We start from the raw sequence: 19576 nt of genomic DNA on the forward strand, positions 1-19576 counted from the left end.
TTTACGTATGCAGCAATGTTAATTACTGACATACTTAACCAGAAAGTAACCTCATGTTCCCAGGAAGGAAATCATATATTTTCTTGCACATGTTTATTCATTTTGAAATACAGTACATGGAAAATGCCATCTAATCAAGTAAGTTGCGATAAGAAGGAAAAAGATCCAAACTATTCATTACAGCATACAGTAAGATTGCCTTGCAACCCGAGTCCATGCGGCAGTCTGTGGAGTTGCTGAAAGATTCCTGTTGTTAATTCCCAGATGCTCTCCATCTCCACTTTCTGACCCCCCTCTCCTTTACCCCAGGCCATGATATTACCAGTACTCTGGATACAGCCAACATCGACACCAGTATCCTGGAAGAGTACATCAGCAAGGAGGACGATAGCACTGACATGTCAGTAGGGCCTACACGCCAACCCGGCAACGTCAAAACAACACACACTGCCTGTGCAGTTCATGTCGTTACAAAGGAATTTGTTTTTTATGATAAGGCTAATCCCCCCCCCCCCCCCCCCTTTTTTTTTCTCCTTGGTCTCCCAGCTGTTTCTCAGAGGTCCACAGCACCCCAGGTCCAAATTACTCATCCCCCCAAGCGGGAGTGTCCTCCTCCGGGGGATTGGTGTGCAGCGTGAGCCCTCCGATTCCCCTTCGCCAAGGAGCGCCTCCTCCCGGCCCCCCAAGCTGTCCCAACGCGTACCCTCCGGGTCCTTCTCTGAGCCTGCGGCACAGCTACCCCTGCCTGGGTCAGCATCAGCAGCACCAACAGCACCAGCAACACCAGCAGTCTCACGTCAAACCCGAGCACAGAGGCCACTACGCCCCTGGGTGAGCACACAGTAGATCAAGATTTTAGCTCACTTTTTGTGCCTAGGGCCAAATTTGACTTTTGAATTGACTTGTGGAACATAAAAGGAAATATGCTAAATTATTCCTTTTAAATGTAGGCAATGTAGGCAATTCTTTAAACAACGAGCTTTAAGAAAGTTAGTGCAAAACCAAACTTAAAACAAAGAAAATTACACTTTGTGTACAGTAATTCAAAGAACCACTGTGTTTAGCTTTTCATTCCACTGGTCTAGCATTTATATTAAATAACAACTATGGTATGGTGTTATTACACTGTAAGCAATCGATTGAACACGAGTGATGCAGCAACACCCCTAGACCGGCACTATACCAGTACTCATTTATAGTTTCTATCCTTTGTGATATAAAGGAGTACTGTAGCTGTGCTGTACTGATGAGCCAGAAGAGTTAAATCTATCTGTTATACTGTCACCAGGTGTCACCAGAGCGCGCAATGATCATTAAAATCAGTGTGGCAAAATCTGTTTCACAGTATGTTTTTTTTGTTTGTTTGTTTTTTTAAATACAATAATTCGGACTGTCATTTTTCCTCATTAAAATATACATTATAACCGTTTTTTAAAGTTTTTTGGGAGGGTAGAGAAGGCTGGAGTAAATGAATGGCATTTCTAATTTACTATATATTTTTAAGTCAATTAACCAATGATTTAGTTAGATTTATGGCAAAAAAATCATGAACTGAGAGAAGAGCTACTAAAATATCTCAATAAATAAGAGAGGGCTCTCCATCATATAAATGCTCTATGAGCCAGATTATATTTTGTAGAACACAGCGGGTCTCATAAAGGTACTTATCCCACACCTGCTATGGATGGATAGAAGACATTTGTTCTGAAACAAAGTTTATTACCATGAACCCAGATGCTCACATTGGTATTAGGAAAGTCACAATAACCACTTTTAAAATTCAAAGGAACCAAACTGTTATGTGAGATTTTTTTTTAACTTTAATCTCTTCATTCATCATCTTGTTTTATTTTAGAACTCTTCCTGAGTCTCCACCAGACTCAAGCTCAGAGCCGTACTCACCCCAACAGGTGAATGGTGAGTAAAAATTACACACCATATGGATTTGTTGAGTCGGCACTGTAGAATTACAAATAAAGTAGTTGCTCTATACACACAACAACATAAATGCAAGGTGGGTATACAGAAATTTGAATGAATTTAAACATTGTTAGGAGCCATGCGATGCACGTATAAAGTAAAAGAACTCCATGACAAATGTTTTTCCATTTACCATCAGATTATCACTAACAGATATGATAACAGTGAGTAACATCTGCGTCACAATGAAATCACTTTAGTGTTACTCATCACCTTCTGGCATTCAAACAAGTTTATCTGCGACTACTGTAAGTCAACATTTTACATTCAGAATGTGTATCATTTTATTTTCTAAATGTAAAACTTACTGCTTTAAGTGCTTGCTCTATGAATGAATTTGATTTTTGAAAAGTACACAACCTAAATGCAATCTGTGCAGTAATTGCTGACATACCTGCCATTGTTCTCATATATTTGCTCAAAGGTATGGAGCAGTGTTATCAGTGACCCAGTTTGAAAAAAAAAAAAAGAAAAAGTCACAAAATCTCTATCTAATTTCTCCCAGTCAAATTGATTGACAATAATAGAATATCCATATATACATTTAAAAATACCAGGAGTATGTCATTTTGGAAGTTGGCTGACATTTTAATGACTGCCTATTAAAAGGTTAGCAATGTTTGTTAGAAAAAGGTCAAATCTTTGGTGAAACAAATCATTTTAAGGAAAAAATAAGTCATTTCTTGTTCGTGCCTACCACTATCTCTTCAGATCCGCACATGATTAGGACCATGACACCGGAAAACATGTGTCACATGACTCCGACGCCACCCCTTCCGCCTCATGGCCACTATCCCAGCATGCACCGGGACATGTATCTGAAGCCAGAGCCCATCATTTCACAGTATCCAATCGGTCCAGCCACCGGTGCAGGTGCAGACCTGCAGCAGACACAGATGCTTCACCAGCTACTGCAGCATCCGCAGGGGCAGGAGTAAGTGATATTGATAAAGATGACAATGATAATGACGATGACATTAATGATGATGATGCAAAGAAGTACAATAAGTCACCCGTGTCACCAATTTCAGGACTTCTGACTTGCTTAACTAAGACTTTGACTGGCAGTAATTAGACATAACTCAACTTTGATTTATTTATATAACTTGACAAGTTCTTTATATGCCTTTGTTTTTGAAAATAAATTTATGGTTGTATGCTATTCGAGGAGTGCTAAGGCCACCTCATCAAGCAAGTGTCACACATGGAGCTGCAGAGACATTCACTGGAAATCTGGATGTTGTGATGATGTGTTTAAGGAGTCAGGGAAAAGGTAATGTGGCGTGGTAGATTTACAACTCAAACATAAGAATCAAAACATATAGCTTCTACCTACAGCTATCATTAGCAGAGGCAAGTAAACTGGGTTCATTAGCTTCACAAATTAGCTCACCAGAGGCTGATCAAACACCAAGTATGTCAGTTAAGAATTTATTTGGGAAGATTATAAAGTGCTTGATAACAAAAAGACTGGAATATGGAAACTACGCCATTCAAAAACTGTCATTGTGGATTTTTCTGCTGAAAATGAGATATGTTACTTCTCACCAAAACCAATTCATAACAAATGTAATTGCTAGTCAATCTGGGTGTTTGTCTTATTACTTTATCTAACGTCAAATACTATTTTGGATGACAATTCAACAGTGTTAAACTGCTTAGTGCTCTCACTATGATCCAACATTTTTTATTGGGGTTGGCAAAATCTATCAATCAGACCACAAGGCTCAAAATCAGGACTGCCCCGGCTAAAACGGGACATCTGGAGACTGAGACCAAGCAGGATTGTGTGACTTGATTTAAAAATAATGACTTGACTTCTTTTAAATTTACTGGCACTCAACATGCTGAGGTAATGAAGTAAAGTTTACTTATTCAATGCCAGGTTCATATTTTCACCTTTTTTAGAGTGCAGACATTCAATCCTAGATACTTAAATATCAAGACTACTTAAGTATCTAGAAATCAATGTCCTTAAACTACCTAAGTATCGATTTAATACTAAAGTATCTGGGATTTAATGTCCAGACTCTTTAAAAACTGTAATGTAAAAAAACGTCCCGGCATTGAATGAGTTAATCTTGTAAATTGAGTTGACCTGTTTGTGGTCATAAGTATCAAGACTACTGCAGTGTTCACGTACTGTACAGACAGAATGATCGAGTGTCATTTTCTTTTGGACAGTGGAATTCCTGTTCATCAGGCCAAAAAAAGGAAGCATTCTGACTCACCCAACAGCACCCTTAATCCCCAAATCCTCACAGGTATCATCAAACAAGAACCAGGTAGGGAGGCATCTTTCTTTCCTCCTCACCTCTTGTCTCACCCACTCTTGCTTTCTAACTAAACAGAGCGGTGTGGACATTCTGGTTGTTTGATGTTTGATCCTAACCCTATCTTGGCTTTATCATATCGTGTGGTTTTATTTCAGGTTTAATGCAGGATGCAGACAATGGCTTCATGGATCCAAACTATCAGTGCATCAAGTGGCAACCTCACCAGCAGAACAAGTGGACACCTTTGTATGATGCAAACTGCAAAGAGCTGTGGGTGGAATTTATTTTGGCCAATCTTTATTTGGGAGAAAAATACAGAAAGAACTAACAGCCAAAACTGAAAAGAGTGATAATTGTTTGAAAATATAATTCAACCACAGAATTGGCATTGCTGAACCGCAGAGCTCTATAAATTCCTTAGAGGTGAGCAGCGCGGGGGAGTGATCCAGCACAGGGTTTCGATTAAGAAAGACATCGTGAAGAGGGCGGCGGAAAGTGAAGGAAGAAATTAGTGCACACATAAACTGACACACGAGTGCTTTTGCAATGGAGCAAGCGGAGAGTGATGAGTAAAAATGATCGCATCAGAATTTCCAGTAGTGAACATCATCACATGAAAAAGGTATTCAATGTTTTTAAGAAATCTATGGGGTTGGATGAGTTTTCCGGCGGACTTTGACGCATAATGAAAAGGAAGAGACGGCTTGACTTGTCTCCTTCAGGCCTTAAATGTGCTTGAACAAGGCGGTATGGAAGTCGGCAGGTGGAGGGAGAAACAGCTAAGGGCAACCTTCCACACTGATCTCACAAACAGTTGTCACTTAGGTTAAGAACATCCCATGTAAGATGATCAGCAAATCATCTCCCAAGACCTCCGTTTCAAACAAATTGAATGGGTCTAAAGATCAATAGTAATGAGGATGGGTGGAGCTATTTGGAGCAGATAGTGATGATGACCTTCAGGGCTTTTCGACAAATATATATATATCAGCTGTGTCAAAAGAAAAAAAGCATTGAAACTACCGGAGAAATACGGTAATGCTCTTCTTACCGTTAAAAAAAATGTCCAATCTCACTTTCCTCCTTTGTCACCATTTCTTTAGTCCGATGCCAACCTACCGCGTTGATGCCGACAAAGGCTTCAACTTCTCCCTTTCCGACGATGCTTTTGTGTGCCAGAAGAAGAATCATTTCCAGGTGACCGTTTACGTAGGGATGCTGGGAGATCCCAAGTACGTCAAAACGAACGAAGGCCTTCAGCCCATCGACTGTTTCTATCTCAAACTCAACGGAGTGAAAGTGAGGGATTGAATAAGAGTGATCCTGTCGAAAGGGGCCTCACAGAATATTTATTTAGGGTGTTGTTTTTCTTTCTCTGGATTGCAAGGTGGAGGCCATGAACCAATCCATCAGTGTGGAGCAGTCGCAGTCAGATCGAAGCAAGAGGCCTTTCAAGCCAGTTTTGTAAGTCTTGGAGTTGACACTTAACTGAAAAAAATGCATCTCAACACATGTTTTCAATAAGATTTTCTGTTTTGACTTGAAAGCAGTAACTAGTGGTTAGCATATCAGCTGGTGGCATGTCTGCCTTAGAGTTCTGACTCCATCTTCCTCATAAATTCCAATTGCAAACGTTAGGCTTATTGACAACATTTGTTAAAAGGAGTGAATGTTTGTTTATCCTCTATAGCTATGGAGGACAATTGATATTAGATTGAAAAAAAGTTCAATTTTACAGAGATAGGATTTAAAAAAAAAAAAAGAAATGTCACAAAAGATTTTCACCTCCTATTAGCCAGGTGTTCGGCACCATCATAAGACAACTTAAGGCAGTGGTTCCCAACGTACCCCCTTTTGTATATGACGGCATTTCAGGGCGCGTGTGAGATTTTAACGAGAGTTTCTGCAGGAGCAGCACGTTTAATTTAATGCTAACTAACTTTTCTGTCTACTAAAGGGTTACCTTGCCCCCGGAACAGGTCACAAAAGTGACAGTGGGTCGTCTCCACTTCAGTGAGACCACAGCAAACAATATGAGAAAGAAAGGCAAACCAAATCCTGACCAGAGGTGCGTATCACGTTTCAGAGCTCTACGAGGCCTAAGGGCACTGATTTTTTTGTCCTTGCAGGTACTTTATGCTGGTGGTGGCGCTGCACGCTCAGTCCCACAGTCAGACCTACACTGTGGCTGCTCATGTGTCTGAGAGGATCATCGTCAGGGTAACGTCCAGCCATGTCTGTCTGCCTCCTACAGCAATCTTATCAGCTGTGAATGGGACTTCTCCTTTCCTCTGCATGTCGTACTTTTAAGGGATACTTCACCAATTTCGCATTTTCAGCAGTCAAACGTTAATGTTGTCTGTAATTCATTTAAAAACTCAATTATATTCATGCACGATTAATACCTTTGAAAATATGTTTCCACCTGTTGTCCACTGAAAATGACATTGCATCTGTTTAAGGCTCAGGTAATGCCTCATCACAGCTCATCTATTTTATGGTCATGTGACATTTGTAAACTGACCTGTGATTGGTTGTTGCCTTAGCCCTGAGTTCATGTGATGTTAATTTCAGTTGACAGCAAGCGGCAACTTATATTTCCCATTTGCACAAATGATTTAGTTATCAAATTCACTTTAGACAATATTAGCATTTTACAACTGAAAATGTCAGTATCTCTTTGATAAAGTCACCGATTTTATTCCTTGCCTTTGCGTGGCTGAAATACCATAACTGTAATGTCGTAGTAAAATGCATTAGTGTATACTGTTAAAAAAAGTATATAAAATGTACTCTTACTATTGTTTGCATGATGATATTCTCTATATTTAGAGTGCTGGCAATTGCACAAGGTCATTGCCCTTGGTAGTTGTGGATTTTGAGCCAATTCCGTCACTTTTACCTTAGTAGGTGCTATAAATTATTTTGACCCAGAAGAGTGATTTGAAGATTAGATTTTGGCGGAAAACCTGAAGCCAAGCATCATTCCTGTACAAGTTATGTTCTGAATTTGAAATGTAAAAGTAATGTAGCTTTATTGGAAAATGTGGTTGTTGGTTGGGCAATCTCTGCCTTCGGGTTCAAATAGCAGTGAGGGCCCACCCATGGATAATGTGTGGGTGCATCAGGAGAGGCATCTGATGTAAAAAAATAAATAAATAAACATCCCGGAGAAAATACGCTATACACATAACCTGCATGGTAACCCATTTCTTGGTAGCGTAACTCATAAGTAGTCAGTTAAGAATCGTTAACTCATAGGTAGTTTTTACCCCATTTTTTTTTTTACCCCTTTTTGGATCAAAAATGTCACCCTGCTGGGTCAAATTTTCAACCCAGTCTGTTGGGTCTAAATAGCATTGGCTCAATAACTTTTGGACCCAACTTACTGTAAGATAGTTCATCCAGATGGGTTTACTTTCAATTTAGCATTTTACTTGAATATGTGTGTCCAAATACTTTTGTTCATTGTGTTTGTATGGCCCCTTTTGAGCTTGTTTAAAATAACTCAACGGCAGCTTTTTTTGCACCTGTACTGCATCTGTCGCCCGCAGGCATCCAACCCAGGCCAGTTTGAAAGTGACTCAGATGTGCTGTGGCAGCGAGGCCAATTACCCGACTCGGTCTACCATCACGGCAGAGTCGGCATCAACACCGACCGGCCCGACGAGGCCCTTGTCGTCCACGGTAATGTCAAGGTCATGGGCTCCCTTGTGCATCCGTCTGACATCCGAGCCAAAGAGAATGTACAAGAGGTCAGGATGTTTGTTTGTGTGTGTGTGCTTTCTTTGTGATTCCTTCCTTGTCATCATGAATCATGCCTGCTTTGATCATTCATCTGTGTCTTCATCCCATCTGCATCTGCTTGGTTGTCGTTCCATGTGCATGTAGGTGGACACCACAGACAATTTGAAACGGATTTCTCAGATGAGGCTCGTCCATTATCAATACAAGCCCGAGTTTGCCGCCACCGTCGGCATAGAGAACACTGCAGAGACTGGTAACAAACATAGTAACTCATCTCATTTCATCACTTTCTGGTATTTTATGTTTACCATCCCAGTAACTGTGTGCTTCGTTGGTGTTTTATGTAAATCTTTCGCTTTAATACTATACCAACATGTTCTCTTCCAGGAGTGATTGCGCAAGAGGTCCAGCAAATCTTACCTGAGGCAGTCAAGGAGGGCGGTGATGTTGTGTGTGCCAATGGGGAAACAATTCCTAACCTTTTGGTTGTCAACAAGGTAATAGCAATACCAGCTGATTGATTTTTATCTGCAGTGTTTTATTGTAAAAACCTTTTGGTTAAATAAACAACAACAAAGTTGTATTTATTTACTTAGAGGGATGCAATAGGGAAGTTCTGATTCTCCACCCTATAAACAGTTGGATAAAAAAATAACCCAATTATTTGTCATAAAAGATCCTAATAGATATATACAAACCATTATATCATAATATTCACCAAAATAAAAAGGAGTTTTCTGTTCTAAGTCTCTATTAGTGGCACTAGTGCATCTGAATGTGCTGTACTTAAAAAATATTGACCAAGATTTGCCTGCCTCATCCCAATGTATTCAGTCATAGGGTCCACCAGGTAGTTGCATTATTTAATTTAATGCCACCCATTAAGAAAAGAATATACCAGTTAGTTTCAAGCATTCTGACTTTGCTATCAGGTTTTTTTTTTCCTATCCTTTTCTCCACCCATTTCCATTAAAAAAAAAAAAAAACGCAGTTGGCATCAGAGGCACTCTGGTATCGCTTCTTTTGAAGTCATTTTATATCAATTGCACACAAGTGTTAAGAGTCCTATGGTACTTAATGCATAATTTATATTAAATGAAATCAAATTTTATTTGTATAACCCTTGTTAAAGTGGACCTTTGACAAATATTCCTGTCAATGGTGAAGATTGATTTTTGTAATTTTAATCAAATGAATCATGCATTGGTTTCACATTTTCAAGTAACAATTACTTATTACTTTATTATTGATGTTAGCAGTTTTACCTGCTTTGCATGCATGTTTGGGTCAAAAATAACCCTTTTATGGGTCAAAAAAAGAACAACCTAATATTGGGATTATTTTGACCCAACATTTTGGTTTGTCTTGTACACCCAATTTGGGGTTTTCTTTTCTGTAAAAGAACTCATAAACCAAATATTGGGTCAGTCTTCTTTTGACCCAGAATATGGTTACTTTTAATCCAACTGTTCTCAGCATGAACACACAACTTCCTTGGTAGTGGGTGTTGTGTTCCTCCATTAAACATGCTTTTGCTCTGTGTTGGATGTCCTCTCTGACAAGGAGCGCATCTTCATGGAAAACGTGGGTGCCGTGAAGGAGCTGTGTAAGCTGACAGACAACCTGGAGACCCGAATAGATGAACTGGAGCGCTGGAGTCGCAAACTGGCCAAGCTGCGGCGTCTCGACAGCATGAAGAGCACCGTGAGTGGAGGCACGGTCAGGTGAGAGCAGTGAATGCAGGAACACGTCATTATTTTTAAGGATGTTATATCTCATCAGACATGTGTTGCCATTTTCATTGCAGCCAGTCAGGAAGCTATTTCAGCAGGACAGGGAGTGGCCCCCTCAAGAAGAAGACGGTCAAACCTGGGAGCAAGGTCTGCTTGGATGCATATACTCTATTGGTATTGTATCAACAGCGAGATGTTTATATTTGGAGTGTGTGTGCCTTTTTTATTTTCATTTTTTAATAGAGCCCGCTTCCAGAACAAGGCTGTATTAGTCAGAAGTTCATGCAGGGGAGCATCCTGGCCCTCGTCATTGTCATGGCTTTCAGGTTAGCCTGAGACAACATATCAACACACACAGTATTATATATTTACCTAGATGTATTTTCCCAAACAGTGTCATATCGATGTCCATCCTTTATGTACTGACACTTCATCATAGAGGGGACGTGACAGACAAAGACGGGTATGTCGTTTGTTTTGGAAGCATACAGTACCAGTCAAAGGTTTGGAAACAGCTTCGAAAATGAATCAATGAGGTCAAATAAATTCATGCTTTTATACCTCTTTTTTTTTGTCTCTCTTCACATTCAGTGCACACGCATATGCTGGCCGGTGTTTGTAATATTTACTTATGTTTTGAAGTGAATAAAATTATTGAATGTTTATTTTTCAGACGATTTTGCTTGTCTAAATAAAGCAATGTTTGGCACAATTCCCCGCATGCCTAAATATACTATTACTTTAAGATATTTTAGATGAAAACAATTGAATGTCTTCTTACTTAAACACTTAAATCATGTCATGAAATTCAATGTAATACAAAACCAAATGATTATTTTATGAGTAAAACATTGATGTCTTAAAATAAACAAAAAACAACAACAATAAGAGACAATTTTTGTGAGCCGCTCGTTAAAGTGAGTGGTTCATGAATGAATGGATCGCTTTATAAAGTCAAGTCCCATCTCTACTACAAATAGGGGAAGAAGTACATAAGTATGAAGTATGGCCTTGAGACATTGTGGTGTATATGCTTCAAAAGAATTTCATTCTTAGTCCACCACTAAAAGTCTTAAAAAGTGTCCCGTGTCAATCTGCAATTGAGTAACATTTTAAAATAATGAAAAAGCACAGAATTTTGGATGTTTCCTAACATTTAATTGGTACTGTACCTTGCCAATTAAAATATGCTTTTTGTCTTCATCCTTAAATCTGTCTCTCCATATGATCATCTGTGCTTGTCTGCCGTAGCTTTGTTTCCTACCCTTGTGCGCTCTATATCTCTTGGATGCCTATCTTCACTGCCACTGTCACTTTCTGTCCAACTGCATGTTCATGGTATGGTTCTCTTTTCTGCTACTGCTTTGACTTCTTGATCCGCTCATCAAATTTCATCAGCATGGTGCTTTTGTTTAATGACATGTGTATATATTGCTATCATGTGGTTAAATGTGGGGTCATGTGCGGTATACGTGATTGGTGTAGGTCAAGAGCTGCACTGGGATCCTCACGCAGGAGTCCATTTGTTCCACTTTCCTCGACGCCTGCACCAGGTAAAGTACTTTTTTTTGGAGAGTGCATATATAATACATTTTCTCCTCTTATCCAAAGTATCCAAAGCACAATTGTGACCCTAAGAGGAAAAGTGACATTAAATAGGTGGATACATAGATGTGCTTTGGGAAACCTATTTCCTTCACTTACATATGAAAATTTCACTTTATTGACAGCCTGCTGTTCCACCACAGTCTCGAACAACCAATCATCTACCATTCTGACAATAAATAACAACCAATCTTCTGCGGGTAAGTAAGACAATTAATGTCATTTAATGTTCATTTAATGTAGTGCCAGCCCTAGCTAATGCCTTGGTAAGATTTAATTTGGCGTCCCTCTCCATCGACGATTTACGTCCAAGAGAAATAAAAATAGAACTGATTTAATTTTGCAACTTTTTCACCCAAACAAAGCATGCAGTGACTTCCTCTTGCAACATCTAATTGCACAAACCAAGAGAAGCAACAACTTCACTTTGTTTTCTCCCATTTCAATTTCAATTTACTCTTGGAATAAATGGTAATAAGTTTAAATATAATTATGTACAGTACATTATCGAAGGTGAATTTCCCCCTGTGTTTTGGCGCTTCCTGCAGTACAATCTATGGCTATGTTAGCATCTTGCCTAATTTGTGAGCTGAGTCATGCGTGTGGTTGAATCCACGACACACAACAACCAAAATAATACTGTTAAATTCATTATTTTATGACAGTGTCATGAGTGTGAAAAAAACAAACTATTAACTATTTTGTATCATAAAACGAATGATTTTTTACTGAGTAAATTACGATGAACCATGGTCTGTGTTGCATAGCTCCAGACAACTTGGTTCCCACTCCAGGCACAATTATTAAGAAAGCCAAGTCCAGAATAATGGACAAGGATGGACGCAACAGAAACCGTCTCAGTCACACGTCGGCACCACTTTACCTGTCCAAGTCCAAGAGACCGACATCAGCAGACATGGATGGAGCGGGAACTGTTAACCGTCTGCCTGGTGGACAGCAGCCAACTCCACGCAGACAACGAAGTGTATATTTAAAGGGTAAATTTATCAACGACCGTGTTTGCTGTCACACACATAGCATGCTCGGAGTAAAGTAGCAGCAGCTAGTCCACACACAATACATCGCAATACTTTGCCTATTCTTCCAGAAGCAAGATCAGTTCCATCTCTGACTGGTCTGCATATAGTGGAGACGGAGCAAGAACTCTCAACACAATATTGTAAAAACAAACACAGTTGCAGGTGTGTTTTTATTTTATTTATTTTTTTACAGCTATTCAGTTTTGTGTCTTTTGGTATATCCTTTGTGGGTTTGAATGCAGATCTTATGATATTGTTTTCCTGTTTCCTCCAGCTACACAATATCCCTCCATGGAAACACAAATTCTTCATTATCCCAAATTACTTTGCACATGATGTGAGTATTTGACCACTTCACAATGTTAATGTGGCTAAAATATCTTTTGAACAAAATTGCATTATTATATACTATCAATATCAGCCTAATTGTTGTCACTAGCTATTACTTAAAGTAACATTGTGTAAGATTTAAACAATTTTTCATTTAAAAAAAAATACCGCAATGCCCCTGAATTACACATACTTCCAAGGAGTATGTGTAAGTTTTCACACGCACCTGTAGGTGCATAAGGGGCATTACGGTAAATACAGCAAAAAAAATTCCTCCTCCTGCTGTCTGTAGCTAACTCTTACACAGTGTCACTTTAAAGCAGTAGTTACCACTTAAAAATACTTCAAAGTTTTATTGCTAAATACACATTATTTAATAAAAATGTCACTGTAACATCATGGAGTTTGAGCAAACAAAACTGTACTTAAATGATGATCCAATTAAAATGTATTTTACATAGAAGTTTTTTTTTTTAAACTGTTGCTAAAGATAAATTAAAATGTATTGTTCTAAGAAGATACTTACAACCGAATTGTACCCGAGCAGGGATTTTACCACCAAAGGCACAGTATCCTGTGATAAACAATAAACTGATAAACACTGACCTACAGTAACCCACACTGTACCTACTGTATGTGGCTGTCTTTATTGGATGGGACATCTAAACAGGAAAGCTGGTGATGCTAAAATAGTCATCAGCTGCTGCGAACTGATAGATCTTTGTAATCACGCAGACAAATAGAGCATTATATGTTAACTAGCACGAAATTAAACAATGGGGCATTCATTTTCAATGCGTTGTTTCAGTATCAACAGTGAACAAAAAACATGTATGTACCCCTTTCGTTCGTGTTGTCAAGCACTAATGGAAAATTTGGACCACTTAGTATGTATTTATATTGATATATTGATATCAATCCATTTCATTTATTTCAGATCCACAGACAGTGTGTGGGTCCAACAATGTCGAGCCACCAAAGGACGTCTGTGTCCAAATCAAACTGAGACAAAGCTGTACAGTGGGCATAGAACATCAACACAGGTAAATCACATTGCTTCGAATTACATATTAATCACAGACACGTTTCCTTCTCGTTTGTTTGTTGACTGCTAAACCTTCCTCTTCAAGGGCACTCATCACTTGTGGTCACTGCCTCTGCTGTCCTTCCAGGACATCACCTATCACTTTCGAGTCTCCTCGTCTGTGAGTACTTAGTTTTGGAAATCATCAGTTATCAATAAAGTGGTGACTTTAACTACAAAGTTAATTCATACCATGACTATGTTCAACTGAAAAGATTCATTTCCGCCCCAGCAGGGAACAGCAACGAATCACTCAGCAGTAATGTAGTAATGCAGGCACAAATTATGAATGTACCTGATGTATTCCTTATTATATTTTATGGGGTTTTCTATCAGGTTTTATTGGTGGATCCAAACCATCTTAATGGTGCATTACTGACACCAACTAATGTCGTTTATTGACAACTAATCAGTTATTAAATTACTTGACAACTTTTTTGAGAGGCAATAGTTTTGAGACATTTTTTTAACAGAACATTACAGTATTTCAGTCTATCTGCGATAAATATAGTCCTACTTCTGCTGTACTCCATTAAGACAGACTGACTGTATTAGGGTATTTGGGGGGGGGGCATTTGCAAACATCTGATTTAGTTTGGGAAACTGATGAGCAACACTTTGGCTGATTGTGTGTAGTCATGGCCCAAACCTGTAACTATATCATCAATATATGTTTTTGTATTTTCTGACCTGTCAAATTGAAATTACAGATTACAACAAATTAACTCGTTGAGCACCATTGACGTGAAAGGATGTAAGTTTAGATAGAAGGTTTAGATGTAAGTGGAAACCCTACCAAGGAGGGCCATCGACGTCATTTGACGTCAACTATGATTAATGCAGTTGCATTTTATCATGTTAGTGTTATGGGAGAAAAATGTTATTGTTATACATGCTGTCTTTTATTACTAATCTTTTTTTGTATTTTGAGGTATTTACCAGTGAATGGTTGCTATATGTTTTTTTGTTTGTTTTTATTTCTGTGTTGTTCTTGTTTTTAAACAGGGTGAAATAAAATGTGCCACTGACGGAGAAACGTCCTCCTACACTGACTACCACTTTTTCATTGAGAGCAGCTGCATGTGAGATGTGAGAAAGACATCTGTTCGCCTCCTATACGTGCCTTACAGATAGCCACATCCACCTGTAGGGTTGATGTGCATTTTAATGTGCATTTTGTCTTATTAATGTACATTGTTTTCAAAGAAAGTTATGTAAAACTATCTATCACTGCACTTGTTGTTGTCTTGTTCGTAGCGATATCTCTTTTTGCTGTCATCAACTGTTGTTTGTGTCTGGAAATGTTTGACATCGACTGACAGTTCAACGCCAACGTGAAATGATGTTTGCAAACTGAAATTACCCATCACAAACACACACTGTGTGCCAGATTACTCTGAATGACACTGCACACATTTTTGTTGACCTTATGTACACTGAAACTACCGTCACCTCAAAACATGCATACTTTCATACACTGGGGAGTTTGATAAAACAGCTATATCTGGTTGCAACCTGCATTTTACCTCAAATAGTCCACACTGCGACTTCATTTTCGTCGTTTGCCACAATTTGTGAGAATACTGCACGTAGAGATTTGGGGTTTTCTCAAGTTTTCTTCAATTGGCATTTAAAATGTCAAAATGATACTCAAAACTGATTATGCATTTATGCATTACTGCACAAATATGGTTACTTTCGTGTGATGCGTTTGAAGGGACCAAATCTTGCTCATTTTTTCAGAATGACATGTGATAAGACTGGATGAATAAATGTTAAATAACTGGAAATACCATAGAGAAGTATACTATATGTCCAACACTGACAATATTTCCTTAGAAAACACTGGAATAGCTCACACTGAATTTTGGTTATGCTGGTAAGTGTACGACAAAAAACGTTTTTCAATATTTTCCCTCAAAAAGATCAATTGCCATATTTTCATCAGTGATTATAAAGCTGCGAGGGAGTTGAGTTTAATTCACGCTCCAAAACTGAGTATTACATCACTGTTTAAAATATTTTTCTCAAATTAAGATGAATAATCTCGTAACAATTTTAATGTGTGTGATATAATGTTGCGTATACTGTTTTATGATTTAAATATATTCTTGTCTTATTCTTATATGTTTTTCTTTTGTCTTTCAAAGCCATTGCCTACAGACAACTTTTTTATCAAATTCAATATCTTATAGGAAAAACAGCCATCAGAGAAAACACCTACTATTTACCATTACCGGTACATAAATACATAAACCATTTTTCCCATTGCTTGGTTTTGTAGTACTCCATTTTATTTATAATGCACCAGCTAGCATAAATGAAACCACTGTAGCACTTTTCACACTGTGTATATATACACTGTACATACATAATGAACCGCTCTTGCTCTGTCCATCTGCTTTAGACTCTCCTTTAGAACTGCATTACATTTTGGTGTTATATTCTTTTTTAGAATCTGTTTCTGTTGCTATCTAGTCTATCTTCTCCATATTCTGAACTTGAATAATAGAAAAAAAACAGATTATCAATTTCTACATCACATGTAAAGTCAATACCATAACGCTAACTTTAATACTTAAATATCACCATATGTAATATCGAGCCCATATCGTCATTGCTTTCACAGAGCTTTTTATTTCAATAATATGATGTAATACAGTAAAAGCAAATAAATATATGATTTGTGGTACAAGAATCGTGATGGCTCCTTTCTCTTATTTTTTTTTCTTCCTTTTTTTTGTCTTTCTGTAGCCCACCAGATGGCGGCAAAGGAATTATATTCGGTTTAACCTGCTTTGCCCTGGACCTTGTCTTAAAGGTCCCGCAAGGATGCTCATTGACGTTGCAGACTCGATTCTGGTCATTTTCAGAGAAAACACGCTGATTTTATTTCAAACATGGCATCCTGATTAAAATTGCAGAATATGAACCAAGCAGCAAAATCCGGCAGTTTTAGCTAAATTATGGGCAGTAATTTTGCCATTTGATGTCGACTGAAAAGGACATCACAGTTTCTATGGTAATAACCCATTACCGTCATCTGTTTTCTGACTGGTCATGTAACGTTTGAAAAATAAGCTATGATTATTCGCTTCTTGAGCCCTGAACGATGTTAAATTGAGTTGACAGCAGGTGGCAAAATGGCCGCAAACTTATTTTCTATATGGACTATCACATGAACAAGGCTGCGCTGAAACCTGAAAGACCAAACCAAGGACATATACATTAATAAAACTTACGTCACCTGACCCGGAAAAGATTCTGAATAGAGGCAGTACGTGGCTTTATACTGTCGAACCAGAGACGCAGGATCTTCGTCTCTTTCAAAATGGTTTGTTTTTCGCGTGACCTCTTTTAAAATGTATATTTTCATTGCTAAGCGTTATTGTGCATTATGCCAGAAAACGCACGTAGTTACTATCTTGTGTCGTGTGTTTATCAACGATGTGCTGGCTAGCAATTCGGCGTTAGCCTCTCGCGTCAATCTCCCATTAAAAACCAATACGGGTGAACTCAAAACGATCGGGGTTAGAATTTTTAGCACGCCGGCGATTAACTGTTATAATATGAGCGTGTTATGTTGCTGCAGGAACTCGAGGCGATGACCAGATACACCAGCCCGGTGAACCCGGCAGTGTTTCCCCACCTCACTGTGGTCTTGCTGGCCATCGGCATGTTCTTCACCGCCTGGTTTTTTGTGTATCCTTTTGATTGCTTTATTAGTGCATATTAGATGGTTGTTTCTTAACGTGTACACAGACGAAGCACATTTTTACACGGAACTGCTGGTATAGATAGAAGCATGCACTTTAGTCACTGGATCAAGCCAAACATGTGTCCTATTTATTCAGCAACATATTCAATTTGACAACAAGTATATTTGTTACTTTTCAGCTATACTGAAGTTAAGAACGTACAAATTGCATGCCTCCTTATAACAAACTGGGCCAATTTCCCCCCCAAAAGTTGCTGCCAATTATTTATTCAAAAACATCATTAGCTTTGCTGGCTTCATTGCCTTTTTACCAAGCAACTGTAGAAACATAACACATTTAGACAAACTTATAAATTATGACAATTTAAAAATTGTATTAAACTGATTGAATTGTTTTATTGAAAAGTCGTGAGTACTTTAACAATTTAATATAGAAATAAAATGAACACAAAAACATATATTTGTTTGGTTGATAATGCAATGTTCTATCCTTCCTAGATGTTTCAATGACTTCTACCTAAGTACAGTGGGCCCGGTTTACAAGATTAACCCGTTCTGCCGTTGGGATCATAATGCAAATTCGCCGTATAGCGGGCAATCCAAACCTATATTAAATAGCTAATAGGTGTAAAACCCCCAAAACATGAAAATTGAATATACATATTAAAAATTGGTATCAAAATAGTATAGTAAGTGCCACGCATATATAATATACATGTATACAATTAAATAACATAAATAAAAAATATAGGAAGGATTTTTTCTTTACCGTTGAGTGAGTGACGAGCTTGTTATGTCCATATTCCCTAGTAAAGGTAGCCTAGCCTTCTTCATATTTTTTGATTATCTCCAGCTTCGTTTCCATAATAATCATCTTCTTACTTCTCTCTTTAACATCACTAGCAATTTTGGGACCCATGGCTAACACATTCAAGTTTGAATTGAGCAGTAAAATGCAAAATAAATACGTTATTTTAAGCACTCAAGACGAGATCCATATTGACCGTGATGCCAAGAGAAGCATTGTAGTAACGTAAGCGGTGATGCGTGTATAGATGTATGAGCACGGACACAAACAACATGGTGGTCACGGCTGCCATCTTGGATGTGTTGTGACCCGAAAGAAATGATGTAGAGGGTACAAAAAAACGTGGCGGTCCACTTCGTAAGGTGAAAAGGTCCACTGTACATTAGAACAGTGCATTACAGCGGCCAGAGGTTGCGCCAAAAAACAAAGACTAAGCCGAAAAAGGCACAAATTTATAAAAAAAAAAAAAAAAAAACTAAATAAATTCCAAAACACCCAAAGACCCCCAGGGGTCCGCGGACCACACTTTGAGAACCACTGCTTTCGTGAAAAATATTGTCATCATCATAACATGGCTATACTTGCCAGCAGATGTCGCTCTTTCTCCAGTAAAAGCCTTTTTTTTTTTTTTTTTTTAAACGATAGCAATAAATATGATGAAGATTGTACTGCACTATCTGAAGAGTTCAAACTTGACTCTACATATCAGGTATGAGGTGACTTCAACCAAATACACCAGAGACGTCTACAAGGAGTTGCTCATCTCTCTAGTTGCTTCACTTTTCATGGGCTTTGGCGTGCTCTTCTTGCTACTTTGGGTTGGCATCTATGTATGACGGTAAAAGATTCTTTAGAAACTTTTTTCCTTGTCATGAACTGAATGTTTTGGTTGCCACTAAGTCGCTTCTGCTGTAATTTCAGGTGGCCGACATAAAAGATGATAACACATTCCAGGGAGACAGATGACAACACACAAACACAGGACATGGATTTTGAGTTTGATCGGACTGCACTGACAAAATATTGGATCGGTTTCAAATAAAATGGGGCTTTGTACATCTGCTATTTTCATTCATTCAGGGTCCTAGATTAAACATTGATGTTACTCCGGTTACAGGAAATAGCCATGACAGTTCACAACAGCAACTTGACCTGCAGTGAGAAGGTTATTTGTGACACTCAGACAACTATTTATATCTTGCTGCACTCCTGGCACCTAAATCCTGATTAATCTTTGCGTTAAAAATAGAGCAGT

At 38.4% G+C, this 19576-nt stretch overlaps 2 protein-coding genes across 5 annotated transcripts in view; both read left to right on the plus strand.

Moving 5' to 3' along the window:
- myrf (myelin regulatory factor) overlaps positions 1-16493 on the plus strand; it is a 30767-nt gene extending 14274 nt beyond the window's left edge. For 2 of the 4 annotated variants that reach the window (XM_088418093.1, XM_088418095.1), the window contains exons 2-27: positions 310-400; positions 547-831; positions 1856-1917; positions 2692-2914; positions 4165-4265; positions 4412-4526; positions 5360-5555; positions 5644-5720; positions 6214-6324; positions 6386-6491; positions 7811-8011; positions 8148-8256; positions 8391-8500; positions 9567-9727; positions 9811-9883; positions 9980-10062; positions 10131-10199; positions 10988-11074; positions 11222-11289; positions 11467-11541; positions 12109-12339; positions 12450-12543; positions 12656-12718; positions 13649-13754; positions 13842-13916; positions 14801-16493. In XM_088418093.1, coding sequence (XP_088274219.1) covers positions 310-400; positions 547-831; positions 1856-1917; positions 2692-2914; positions 4165-4265; positions 4412-4526; positions 5360-5555; positions 5644-5720; positions 6214-6324; positions 6386-6491; positions 7811-8011; positions 8148-8256; positions 8391-8500; positions 9567-9727; positions 9811-9883; positions 9980-10062; positions 10131-10199; positions 10988-11074; positions 11222-11289; positions 11467-11541; positions 12109-12339; positions 12450-12543; positions 12656-12718; positions 13649-13754; positions 13842-13916; positions 14801-14881 — 3053 coding nt within the window. In that variant the 3' untranslated portion in view covers positions 14882-16493. The remainder of the gene's footprint in view (positions 1-309; positions 401-546; positions 832-1855; positions 1918-2691; positions 2915-4164; positions 4266-4411; positions 4527-5359; positions 5556-5643; positions 5721-6213; positions 6325-6385; positions 6492-7810; positions 8012-8147; positions 8257-8390; positions 8501-9566; positions 9728-9810; positions 9884-9979; positions 10063-10130; positions 10200-10987; positions 11075-11221; positions 11290-11466; positions 11542-12108; positions 12340-12449; positions 12544-12655; positions 12719-13648; positions 13755-13841; positions 13917-14800) is intronic. The other 2 variants (XM_088418094.1, XM_088418096.1) reach the window with 2 other exon arrangements.
- A 535-nt stretch (positions 16494-17028) lies between these two features.
- On the plus strand, positions 17029-19377 carry tmem258 (transmembrane protein 258). The gene is made up of 4 exons (XM_088416959.1): positions 17029-17129; positions 17388-17497; positions 19031-19159; positions 19243-19377. Exons 1-3 carry the CDS (start codon positions 17127-17129, stop codon positions 19155-19157), a joined length of 240 nt encoding a protein of 79 aa, XP_088273085.1. The 5' UTR covers positions 17029-17126; the 3' UTR covers positions 19158-19159; positions 19243-19377.
- The last annotated feature ends 199 nt before the right edge of the window (positions 19378-19576 follow it).

The sequence above is a fragment of the Hippichthys cyanospilos genome, chromosome 6, assembly GCF_059441005.1.
Source record: "Hippichthys cyanospilos isolate Australia breed blue-spotted pipefish chromosome 6, RoL_Hcya_1.0, whole genome shotgun sequence".
Taxonomy (NCBI): Eukaryota; Metazoa; Chordata; class Actinopteri; order Syngnathiformes; family Syngnathidae; genus Hippichthys; species Hippichthys cyanospilos.